General features: G+C 40.0%; 1 protein-coding gene across 2 annotated transcripts in view; it reads left to right on the plus strand.

Annotated features, from left to right (window-relative positions):
• Positions 1-13,774, plus strand: part of LOC140202181 (synaptotagmin-14-like) — an 83,663-nt gene that overhangs the window by 17,921 nt on the left and 51,968 nt on the right. For both annotated transcript variants that reach the window (XM_072267054.1, XM_072267053.1), the window contains exon 3: positions 10,808-11,085. In XM_072267054.1, coding sequence (XP_072123155.1) covers positions 10,808-11,085 — 278 coding nt within the window. The remainder of the gene's footprint in view (positions 1-10,807; positions 11,086-13,774) is intronic.

A 13,774-nucleotide genomic window follows, 5' to 3' on the forward strand; every position in this document is an offset into this window, starting at 1 on the left:
TTCCTGAACTCATGAGCTTTCGGTCTAGCAGTTTCTACTGTTTCATTAAGCCATTCTTCTTTAAATGAACTAGCGGTTCTTTTACGCTTCACAGTCTTTGCTTCTTTGGAATTCAACATAGTGAATGAATAATTTCTTCAATAAAAGCAGTATAAATAAGCCAGTTATAAAATCTGAAGACAAATCATTGCAAACTCCACGTTGTCAACACCATCCGCATCTGAAACCAGAAAAGGAAATGTGATTATGTATGATCATGAAATGTACTTAACATGCCAACAAGGTAGAGGGTGAAGCAAAATGCTGGAGGAACTCAGCAGGCCAGGCAGCATCTATGGAAAAGAGTACAGTCGACGTTTCGGGATGAAACCCTTCATCAGGTGATGAGCACAAAGTTGCTGCAGCTAACATAGAAAAGACACCTTCTTGGCCTCATATCAAATCAGAAGATGTGAAAACTTTCTCATTGCTGTGTTTGCTTCATTCATGGCTTTTTTCAAATGTGCACCCTTTTCATCAGTTCCAGGCTCAGTTGAAGCTTCACTTTCCACAGTAGCTACAGTAGTAGCAAAGCTGCTTCCTTTAGCTTGAGAATAAATTTGTGATGTCCTGTTGTTGACACCCTTGCTTACTGCCGCCAACGTTGCATCGTATTTTTTTCCAAACGCTGGGTGTGTAACAATTTTTACTTGCCTTTCAATTAAATCAACACTGTCAGTGAAAGTAACCATATGGTTGTTCCTTTCTTGCAGTTTATAGGCCACTGATTTCCATTTTTCCTTAAGTTTATGGGGCAATTTATTCCATGACAATCCTCGTATTAGCAGGCATGTCCAACTCACGCATGTCCTGCACACGTCCCATGGCACAGCCTCTAAGCAAAGGACTGTAATCTGGAAAATCTTTCACATCTTCTGATTGGATATGCGGCCAAGAAATAGTCTTTTCCATGTAGGCTGCAGCAATTTTGTTCTTGTAATAAAGCTTGGGTCTTTATCCTTGCTCTGGGCTGGTCCACTAGTATCATTTGACAAGCTCTCGAGGGTAACCTCCAGTGAACGGTTCAAGAAAATAGAGACGGTCACCATAATTATCAGTGTTGCCTTCAATGCTAATCTTGAAAGCCCTCATAAATGAATGTTACTGCAATGGATCGCCATCAAAGATTTGAATCTCTCTTTTAAACAGAGGTACAATGCACTGTTGTTGAATCACTATGTTTGTTATTTCCTTTCGTGTCCTTATGGTCTCCAGCGCAGCATTTAGATTTTTATCATCTGAAACACAAATGTCATCAAACTGTAAATCAATGTCCTCAGAAACACCTTGTGCTGTTGGATATGGCATAGGTTCAGAGTGCCTCCTTGATGCAGTTTGAGAGTAAACACCTGAACTACCCCTTGGGGTCCAAACTCGTGACGCATAGACATTTGTTCCTCAAATCTATCCACATTGACACCGAGTATGCTGGATTTTCTCTGTTCCATGTCAACATCGGAACTCTCACTATAGAACTATCCTGCTGAAGCACGTTTAGCACTCACAGTACACGAGTCTTGGCACTTTAACTCTGGCCACCTTGGCTGCAATTCCTCCTGCTCCATCTTTCTCCGAGTTTGTTCTTCTATCTGCTCCTGGTTTCTTCAAAGCTGTTCCATCTGTTCTTCCTGGTTTCTTCAAAGCTGTTCCATCTGTTCTTTCTGGTTTCTTTGAAGCTGTTCCATCTTTTCTTTCAATCCCTCAATAATTGTTGTCTTGCATATAACTCAGCTAAATCAGCCTCCATTGTAATATGTGCTGATGAGGTATCAGATGCATGGTCTCTGCTAGCAATGGGACATACTGCATGCATTTTTGATGCGCTGTCTTCAGCTTTATACGTAGACACAGTCTGTCCTGTTGCTTTATAAATATTTTCATTTCCTCCAGCAACCTGACACATTTGTTTAATTTCTCTCTTAGTCTTGATGTCGAGGTCATTGCTTCCAGCTTGACTCACGTTGTTTTCCAACTACACAAACCAGAAAAAAACAACAGCAAATTCAATTCAGCTGTCAACAGTGGAAGTATTTCAATTCAGCATTCAACAGAACCAGGATTCGAGCTACTCAAGCAAACACCACTATACAGTTTTTAGTCCCCAACTGGGCAGGCGGCGCTGACCATTTAAAACTGTGTTTCAAACCCAAACACACAGCATGAACCAACAAAAGGTTGTTACTTGCCACAAGCTGCTCCATGCAAGTAGGTGCTCCTAATTTCACAGACATATCTGAATGCCAATGATCATTTAGTATAACTGTCAAAAGCTTTTGCTGACTAAATGTAGCAGACAAACCAAACCAAAACAAAAACAATTGCCGCTGCTGATGACCCTATGGATTTGTTATACTTACCTGACGTGCCCTCACTCCTGTAATGGTTGCTCCAAAAGTCGAGGATATGTATTCGATCCTTTATAAGCTATTAGCAAATGTACAATTTTGAAGCGATGAAACTTAAGCGTACTCAAATATAAGCTAAGTGTAATTGAGTGTTATTGAGCATTTTGCGAAAGATACGACATCTGTCAGTCCTGAGCTATGACAAACTGCAATGAAGAAAGCATGAAGACGTAACTTATTTGCTTTGCTTTTACCACACCCTCCACTCATGACTAGTTGCCATAATAATCATGCTACACAGAGTACAATGCAGATAGAGAACAGATGCATGGCTCCTACTATATTGACTATAAAATTAGATTGACAATAAAGGCATTCAGTATATGAAAAAATCAAACTGTAGAAAAAAAACTTTTCCCACTGTCTATTGCCAATTACAATATTTGCTTCTGAAAAAAAGTGCCCTGCCCAGCCCCCCATAATTGATTTAACTCTACCTCTACATTTGGCATTAACCCAAGTTGAAACAATTTGAAACCACAGATGCTGACAGTACAGCATCTGTTGGTTGCCAGAAAATAAATTGTGTATTCAGTGGCTTAAAGGCTCCTTCGTTCTCCTTGTCAACAGAATAGATTCACTTAGAACTCCTTGATTTTAAAGCAGTGCTGCAATGATAACAACTTTTTATGATTTATTAGGAATGACATTGTAATATTGTCCAAAATACAGCATTGTTTTTTGAACAGCATATGCATAACATTTTGAAAAAATTATACTTAAGTCAACAATGAATTGTATCCCATAGTTTCAGCCTGCACTTGTCTTTCAGCACTTACTTTTTCCAAGCTTGATCCAGTCTCTTAGTCATAGTCATAGTCATACTTTATTGATCCCAGGGGAAATTGGTTTTTGTTACAGTTGCACCATAAATAATTAAATAATAATAAAACCGTAAATAGTTAAATAGTAATATGTAAGTTATGCCAGGAAATAAGTCCAGGACCAGCCTATTGGCTCAGGGTGTCTGACCCTTCAAGGGAGGAGTTGTAAAGTTTGATGGCCACAGGCAGGAATGACTTCCTATGATGCTCTGTGTTGCATCTCGGTGGAATGAGTCTCTGGCTGAATGTACTCTTGTGCCCAACCAGTACATTATGTAGTGGATGGGAGACATTGTCCAAGATGGCATGCAACTTGGACAACATCCTCTTTTCAGACACCACCTTCAGAGAGTCTAGTTCCATCCCCATCTTCTTACGTACACTTCTGATGTCTTCTGCCATTTTGACAATTTCCAGTTTTTCTCTTACCAAATGTGTTACCTTCAGTCTGAACATTCAGTCTTCTTTACCCTCATCCCACATTCATGTAATTAAAAGGTTCTTCACTGTTTCCTTGAACCAAGGTCTAACCAATCTTCTATCACCACTCTCTTCCTGGCTGAGCTTGTTATTACATTCAATAACATTAGACAGCCTAGTGGCACAGTGAAGTATAGTAGCTGCCTTACAGTGCCTGAGACCCGAGTTCATTCCTGAGCTTGGGTGCCCTCATTGTGGATTTTGCACCTTCTCCCTGTGACCAGAATGCTCTGAATCCCCCCACATTCTAAAGACATAGAAATTGATAAATTAATTTGCCACTGTAAATTGGCTGTCGAGTATTAGTGAACGGTGGAATCTGGGGGAGTTGAAGGAAACATATGGAGAATAAAAAATGCGATTAATGTAGGATTAGTGCATATGTGTGATTGATAGTTGGCACAAACTTAATAGGCTGAAGAACCTATTTCTGTGTAGCTTGTCAATATGACACTATGGATCTACAACTTCTTCAACTTATCTTACTTTCTCCAAGTCAAAGACATAGCTATGGAAACCCAAAACAACCTCCTCATTGGATATATGTATCAGTGTTATTCAGTCCTGTTTCTTATCTTTATCATACCTGCTTTGTTGATGAGGCTCTGGCAGTTGCACTGTGGCATAAGTAGTACAACTGATACCACACAGGTCCCTTGGTCTAGGTTCGATCCTAACCCCCAATGCTGTCAATGTGGAGTTTGCATGTACACCCTGTCAGGACATGGGTTTACCTTGTGTTCCCAAGATGCACAGGTTAGTAGATTAATTGACCATTGTAAGTTGACATTAATGTGTACATGAGTGGGAGAATATGGAGGCAGTTGATGAAAATGTATTTGAACAAAATGGGGTAAGAGTAAATAGGTGCTTTTTGGTTGATATTTTCATGCTGTATTAATCAATAATTATATCACTGGTGCCTTCCATTTTCCTTAATTGTAAAAGGGTTAGAAAGATTAATTTGTATATTGCAAACTTAAAGCATAGTGTGCAACAAAAGTGTATTTCTCCTACTCCAATTAAGTAAGATTTGGTCTGTGTAATAGTGCACAAAATAAGGGATAGCAGAACGCCCTTGTAAGGAATATATGAACTGGAGACAATCTGACATGCTTCGGGTACTGTCACTGAAGCCTGCATTGAGCAAGTTGATATTTTAGACAAACTAGTAGATCCTGATCAAGTGCAGGGATTTTTAAGCACAGGTTGATGAAGCTGTGTGTGATGATATCAGAAGAAATTAATCACATACTTCTTCACCTTGGGTTGGTCAATGTGGTACATTGACGGAGGTGCTTTACGTCATGTGAATAAAAATGTCTTGCTTTGTCCAAATGGAAAGAGTATATGTGGGTTCCACGAGTATGGTGAAGGGCCGTTCCTGTTCTTCCTCATTGAGTAAGTATTTTTTTGTTTGAGTTGTAAAATTTCTGTGAGTGAGTCTCTTGCTCGGCAATGGTGTTTTCTGCTATGTCTCTTCATTTCTGCAGCACTGGTCTCACTGCCTTCTTTTCCAGCCAGACCATGTATAAGGTATGCCTTGTCCTCACCTTCCATCCAACTAACCACACAGTCAATGGATCACACACTGCTCGACCTCCATTTTCAGCATTCTGAAGTGACCAAACTCTCTGCAACCTCTTGGATCACCCTTCCATTTCTACCAATTACTTCCCTTCCTTGGGCACTTCCCTATGCAAGTGCAGGAGATACTGATCTTTGACTATATCCTTCCCATCATTCAGGAACAAACATGGTCCTTTCAGGTGAAGCAATAATTTAGTAGCACTTCTTCTAATTTAGTGTAGCAGAGTTACTACTCACTACATTGCGGAATCTAAATACAGATGTGTGACCTCTTTTCAGAACATCACTCAATCTGCAATAGTGGTCTTAAGCTTCTCTCATTAGTCACTTTTAGTCCTCCCCATGTTTACTCTGACCATCTGGTCTTTGGCCTCCTGCAATCGTGCAATAATACTCTGAAGGGGAGAAAAAAGGAACTTAAGGAAAATTTTTTCGAGCTGGATGTGTTGATGGCTTCATAATATTGAATTTATTAATTTCAGGTAACTCATTGTTTCAGTGTTCTTCAATTTTCTCTTCTGTCTTACGAATTGCTGATTTAGCTGGTAATTGTTACCTTGAGAACTTTGGTCTGCGCCCTATTACAGACATTCACTCCCTTTTCTACATCTGTACTCCTCTTTGCAACTTAACACATACTTTTTCTCATTTATCTGGCTCTGTTGAAAAAACCTTGACCTGAAAGTTCAACTCTGTTTCCACTCCTCATGTGCTGTTTGAAGATGACCTGAACTGAACGCTTGAATGCTAGCAGAGATGATCTCCATTTGCATGTATTTTGTGTAATCTATGTAAATAGTAACATCCGTCTTCAGTTCTGCTTTTGTTACATTATGTTTCCCATCTTCCTCTTGACAGACCCCCCCCATTCCTATTTTGCTTTGGCTCCTCGCACTTTCTTTTGGCTTGAGGGATAGCCCTGGACTCCAGCTACACCTTCCTCTTCGTTGGCTAAGTAGAACAGTCCATTTTTCAACTCTTACCCAGTAACAGTCCCTAACTCTTCCTCTGCTACATTGCTGCTGCTTCATGCACCCATGCTGAGCTTGTCAATTTCATCAACTTTGCCCCCAATTTTCACCCTGCCTTAAATTCACTCGGTCAATCTCTGACACCTTCCCCCACTTTCTTGATCTCTGTGTCTCCATCTCTGGAGACAAACTGTCGACCAACAACTTTTATAAACCTACTGATTCCCATGGATATCTTGACTACACCTCTTCCCACCCTATCTTCTGCAAAAATGCTATTTCCTTTTCTCCGTTCCTTGCTCTGTGCCGCACTTGTTCCCAGGATGTAGCTTTCCATTCCAGGACATCAGAGATATCCTCCTCCTTCAAAGAACAGGGTTTCCTTTCTTCCACCATTGAGGATGCCCTCACCCAGACCTCTTCCATTTCCCAAACTTCTATGCTCATCCCATCCTCCCTCCACTCACTTCAACAGAGAGATTTCCTCTTGTCCTTACCTACCACCTCATGATCATCGGTATCCAACATATGCTCCACAACTTCCACCATTTCCAAAGAGATCCTACCACCAATCAGATCGCTCCCTCCATGATTCCCTTGAACACTCGTCCCTGTCCACTAATCCCCCTTTCGGCATATAGCCCTGCAAATGGTCTAAGTGCTACACATGCCTGTTCACCTCCTCCCTCACTTCTATTCAAGGCTCCAAATAGTTCTTCCAGGTGAGGCAACACTTTACCTACAAATCTCTCGGGATTGTCTATTGTGTCCAGTGCTCCCAATATGGCTCTTCTACATGATTGAGACCTGTTGTAAATTGGGGTTCCGCTTCATCGAGCACCTTCACTCCATCCAGCAAAAGCAGAACTGCCCGGTGACCAAATATTTTAATACCCATTCCCATTCCCTTTCCAACGTGTTGGTCCATAGCCTCCTCTTGTGCCAAGGTGAGGCCACCCTCAGGGTGGAGGAGCAACAATTTATATTCCATCTGGTTAGCCTCAGATCTGATGGTATGAATATCAATTTCTCCTTCCCCCCTCCCCTCTTCAATTCCCTACTCTGGCCTCTTACCTCTACTCACCTGCTTATCACCGCCTCCTAGGTCCTCTCCTCCTCTCTTTTCTCCTATGTTCCATTCTCTTCTCTTATCAGATTCCTTCCTCTCCACTCTTTATCTTTCCTACCCACCTGACATGACCTTCTAGCTATCATCCTTCCCTTCCCCCACACCCTTTTATTCTAGCATCCTACCCCATCCTTTCCTGTCCCAAAGAATGACCTTGACCCAAAATGTTGACTATTTATTCATTTCCATAGATGCTGTCTGTCTTGCTGAGTTCCTCAGGCATTTTGTGTGTGTTGCTTTGGGTTTCCAGAGATCTACAGCCTTTTTCGTTTATCATATAACATAAGTTGTGTTGTTTTTAACATCATTGATTTTGCTTTGCTCATAATAATCTTGATTTGGAAGTGTATTATCCACCTAGAAATACAACTTGATGTTTTTTATGAAATTGACCTGAAGTTCATTGCAAATATTAGAGTCATAATCATCATTTTTAAACATTCTCCTTTAGCTCCCATTTTTGCAGACTGCAGGTATCTCTACTCAGATTGTCAACATTGGTTCTGGTGCTACTTGAGGAGGGACTGCAAGTTAAGAGCAACAAGCTACCATATTTCTTCTTACATGGATGCTCTTTAGTGGCACTTCTGAATGTTGATAGAAAAGTAGAATGATATGTAGAATACTGATTGGATACAGAATTATGAGTAAACCGCTGTGAAAAGAACATTTTTTTTTTACAAATTTAACAGTCATTACTTAGTATAATTTATTTTAAGGGAGAAGGAAAGTTTAAAACAAAATATCAGTCAGGACCCATAAACAGGCTTTTCTGTAATTGTTTTTTAGTTGTTATAAAGCCGTAAAGATCTGTTTACTTTATAAAAGTCTCCAGGATCAACCAAATATTATAGCAGGGAAATGTTATAGCCAGGAAGCCTTACTCATTTTTTCTATAAGTGATAGATCCATAAATAATGCATGATTATTAAAGGATATGGGATTTCAGTGAGTATTGGTGACAGAATTTGAATTTTGGACTGTATGAGAGAGAAATTCAACATTGCTTCAAATGTCTTTTTGAAACAAAGGCTAGGGAATTCAATTTTTGATTATAATCTTCCATTCTTGGTTTCTGTCTGAAGTATGTTGGCTGTCAAATGATAAAGCCACAATATGCTTCCATTGGTGATCCAAGAACAGTCAGTCAAGGCTTTCTAGAGGGAATTGGGTAAGCAATAAAAAGAAAAAAACTTCCAGGACGATGTGGAAAAATGGAACTTATTGGATTGCTTTTTAAAAACATATTGGCTAAATGATCTCCGGTGCTATTAAGATTTGGTGTGCTAGGCATTTGGCTCAAGTGGGTTTTAAAGTCCTTTCCTATTGCAACAATGATAAAACTCTGATTAAAAATCATATATGATAGGTGCTGAGCTGCTCCTTCCGCTTGTTCTTGGTCTTGATCCACTTTGGGCTCCATGGTAGCGTAGTAGCTAATGTGACACTATTACAGCTCAGGGCATTTCAGAGTTTGTAGTTCAATTCCAGTGCCGTCTATAAAGATCTTGTACGTTCATCTCGTAAACCACATGGGTGCTCTAGTTTCCTCCCACAGTCCACAGATGTACTGATTGGTAGGCTAATTGCTCATTGTAAATTGTCCTGTGATTAGGCTAGGATTAAATAGGTGGGTTGCTGGGCAGTGCAGCTCACAGGGGAGGAAGGGCCTGTTATGTACTGTATCGCTAAATAAGAGAACCAAAAGCAGCTTCTTAATGGACACTTTTGAAGTTTTCGTAAACATTTAAATTCTCTCATTGATAGATTTCATTTTTCTACTTGCAATGACTCAAAATAACTTAAAGAATAAGCATTGCACCAAGAAAAATTGTGTTAAGGTACTTAAGAAATCATTTTAAACATTTTTGTTATTTGCTGCTTTAGCTAGCATTTAGAGAAGAATTTCAAGTTCAAAGATAAGCTGCAAGTAATATGCCTGGTGAATGTACTTGTTGGGAGGATAGGGATTGTAAAACTGGAAATGTAAAATATAATGTGATAAGTTTGAGGCCTGAATCTTGGTAACAGATAAATTAAACAAACCAGTTGGAGAATCAGTGGAAGGTCTCAAGACAAGCTTTTTGTTGGAGATGGACTGGGCAGAAAGAATTGAAAGCTGGTACAAGAACAATATTCCATTTACAGAAGGGAAACAGAGCAGGTGGAGAGTGGATAGAACCAAATTTTGCATCATGCCATCAAAGCAGGTATGCTGCTCACACCTCAGGGTTAAAAAAACCTAAAATCAATAACAGAGCCTACTGTGATTACAAATGATCAATATAGGACCCTGGTCAGACCACACTTGGAGTACTGTGCTCAGTTCTGGTCACTTCACTACAGGAAGGATGTGGAAACTATAGAAAGGGTGCAGAGGAGATTTACAAGGATGTTGCCTGGAGTGGGGAGCATGCCTTATGAGAATAGGTTGAGTGAACTTGGCTTTTTCTCCTTGGAGCGATGGAGGATGAAAGGTGAGCTGATAGAGGCATATCAGATGATGAGAGGCATTGATCATGTGGATAGTCAGAGGCTTTTTCCCAGGGCTGAAATGGCTAACACAAGAGGGCACGGTTTTAAGGTGCTCGGAAGTAGATACAGAGGAGATGCTAGGGGTAAGTTTTTTACGCAGAGAGTGGTGAATGTGTGGAGTGGGCTGCTGGTGGTGGTGATGGAGGCAGATACAATAGGGTTTTTTAAGAGACTCCTGGATAAATACATGGAGCTTAGAAAGATATAGGGCTATGGGTAACCCGGGGTAATTTCTAAATAAGTACATGTTCGGCACAGCATTGTGGGCTGAAGGGCCTGGATTATGCTGCAGGTTTCCAATGTTTCTATGTTTCTATTTTGAAAAATATTCTACTGAGTTGACCAGTACCATTTAAGAAACAAGTGATGAATTTAGCTGGATGGATTGGGATAGTCCAAGGGTCACATTTATGTTCAATCTTGTATTTGAAAGAGTTTTTCACCAGGAAGGACAAAACTGCTATGTGGAACCTACCCTCACCCAACAACAGCATGTTGCATTTCCATCAAGGGTTAATGAATTTCAACCATAAGATAATTACTTTGCTATTGTATTATATTTTATGCCAAAGTAATTTCTGGTATAATAAGTTTCAATAACACATGCATTGTCATTTACCATCACTTTTTAAAAATGAAGCAGCTGTAAGATTGCTTAAAATATCAAATTGAGTAATAGGATGAATAACCCAGGGAGTTTTGAAGGAAAGTTCTTGTAAAATAAAATCTGCTATTCAATTCTTTGATTAGTATTGCTTCATTCAATAATGAATTTTATATATGTTAAATGTGAAATTTTGCTTTCGATTAATTTATAATGTTAATTCTGATCAGAGCACTGTATTCAGAGGATGAGGAGGACACCCCCACTTGATGAACTTCAGCCTCCTCCTTATCAGGATGACAATGGATCGCCACATCTCTCATACACACCGTCAGAACTTGATGACAAGTGTGAACTGTCTCATTCCAGTGCAGATTGTAATAGTCCACGCTGTTCATACAGTAAGTGCCCTAGTGAGGGAAGTGTAGGCCCTGAGACGGAGAGCTACCATCAAAAAGGGTATGAAGAGGATGTTCCCAGTGACAGCACTGCCATTCTCAGTCCAGAGGTAATAGAGATGAACATTTACATGTGGTTTGTTGAATTGTTAATTTCAGCTATTTAAACTGTAGGAGCTGAGGTGATTTACAAATACATTAAAATCTTCATTATAGTGTGCCTGCAGATATCTAATGTTCTGTAAATGTTATCTAACTTATACCAATGTAATGTCTTGCTGTACATTTATTTATATTCTTTATCTCATTTAATTATACATCATTTAAATGATAGAGATCCACCTGGAAGTCAAGATGAGTTCCTTTCTTTTTTGCTGTAACTCAAGATTAAGCAGGGTTTTATAGAAATACCCAAAGTTAGCAATGTTATTTTTCGATTAAATAGTGAATAAATGGACAGAAATTTCTTTGTAGTTATTTCCACTTTGCCACAATAACTTCATTATATTTTAGTAGATTATATGCAGTGTTTGCTGTACTCCCAGCAGAGTTATGGTGTTGAAGTAGGGATATCTCGGAGAAGACTCCTGTGGTTGGTAAATCAATGATAGTGGTGTGTTAGATGGGGATTAGTTGCTGAAATGTTAGAGGTATTTAAAAGAATTGTTTAGTCACAATTTTTTATGGAAATGTGTAGCATTCCTGAAAATGGCTGTGGAAGATCATTCCATGATGACATCAAATAGGAGTTACAGAAGTAGAAAGTTGCTTTGGTCATTATTGGGATGGTTTTTTCTCACCACTTGGTAGTTCCAAAGTAAACTTAGTTATTTCCCCTTGTGATTGTACTTGTGTCTGACTTCACATTGAAATGCAGAAGTCAGGGATAACCTGGAGGGGATCAGATGCATAGCTTCTACTCCTAGGTCTTCCTGTTTTACAAATCTCTCCAGGGCCCACCCATTTACTATTTAGGACCTGCCCAAATTTAACTTAATAAAATGTAACCCTTCACGCTTGCCTGAGTTAAATTTCGTTTGCTATTTCTATGTGTATTTTTCCAGTTAGTCGATATTCTGTCATCATCTTAAATAGCCTTCTTTACTGTCCGCTATACCACCTATTTAAGCATGCCAACTACATTCATATCCAAATTGTTAATATAGATGACACACAACAGTGGACTCAGCATCAATCCCTGTGATCACAAGCGTCCAGTCTGAAATAAAGACCTCTAGTACTGTGCTCTAACTGCTACCACCAAGCCAATTTTGTATCCAATTGACTAGCTCACCCTGGATCTCCTGTGACTCGAACCTTCCAGATAATCCTACCCATGCAGGACCTTGTCCAAGACGTTCCTAAAGCTGAAATAAATAATGTTTATTACCCTACTCTTATCACTTCTGTTGGTTAGCTTTTCAAAAACAAACCCACCAGTTACCTTGAACTAATACTTCCATTCACCTGACAGAACTTGTTTGACTTCTCTATCAGTTCCTCTCACTTTCTGCAAATCACAGGTACAGCCACAGGCACTTGTATAGGCCTCAGCAATACCTGTCTTTTTGTTGGCTTCCTGTAACAGTCTTTACTCCAAACAAGTGTTCTCTGATTCCATTGCTCAACTCTTTCTCTGTTGGTGCTACTTCCTGCAGAATTTGTCAGTATATGAGCTTCACCATTTACTTCCATTCCACCCTTAAATTCACTTGGACAACTTCTTGCCCTTTTCTGTTTCCATCCCATTCAGTCTTCTCCACCTACCCCTTCTTCATCCATGGCACTTTCCCTTGAAATTACAGGAGGTGCAACACCTGTTTCTAAACCACCACCATACAGTGACATAAGTAACCCTTCTAGGTAAGGCAAAGATTTATGTGCACCTCCTTCAATCTTGTCTGCTGGATTTACTGCTTACATTGAGATCTCTGCTGCATCAGCAAGACCAAGTGCAGACTGGGTGACCTGTTTGCTGAGCATCTTCCCCCCAACTGCAATCTCCATCTGTAACTTCTAGTTGCATGCCACTTCAACCCTCTGTCCATTTCCTACACTTACCTGTCCATCTCTCGTCTTTCCCAATGCCATAATGAGGAGAAAGACAAACTAGATATCTCACGTTCTACATTCTGCAACCCAATGCTCAGATTTTTCCCATTTTAGGTTACTGTCACCTCCGTTTTCACATCTAATCTGGTTCTATTCCTCCCATTTTTGTTCCCTTTCCCATATCCACCCCTCAAGCAACCCCATCACCCATTTCATCTCCTTCCTATTCCTGGTTTTATCCATTGATTACCCACACACTTACAGCCATTGGATCCTGTGTGGTTTTCTGCTTCTCTCTCCCTTAAATAGTTCCCATTATCACCTTCATTACTTAGCATATATTAACATTGTAAACTTTAGTTCCCTACTCATCACTGTTCAACCTTCATCTTCATTTTCCCCCTCCCTTCTGAAGCATTCCCTTTGTTTTTCCCTTGTCTTTTTCTATCCAGCACCAGCTTGCCTGTTTCTCCTAACTCCATCCTTTCCTTTCCCCCCTTAGCTCCATCTGCTCATCATTCCTTACCTCTCCTCGGTGCATCTACCAGTCCTGTTTCAGCCCACCTCCTCTCCTCTGTATACCAGCTACCTTCCCACTCCACATTCAGTCTTGATGAAGAGTCTCAATCAGAAAAAAACTATCAGTTCCTTTCCCTCTCTGATGCTGCCCAACCATTGAGATTTTGCTTCTTGTCCTATTATACACCAAAGCTAAATATCTTTTCATTAGCGAGCACAGCTGAAAGC

The sequence above is a fragment of the Mobula birostris genome, chromosome 8 (assembly GCF_030028105.1).
Source record: "Mobula birostris isolate sMobBir1 chromosome 8, sMobBir1.hap1, whole genome shotgun sequence".
Lineage (NCBI taxonomy): Eukaryota > Metazoa > Chordata > Chondrichthyes > Myliobatiformes > Myliobatidae > Mobula > Mobula birostris.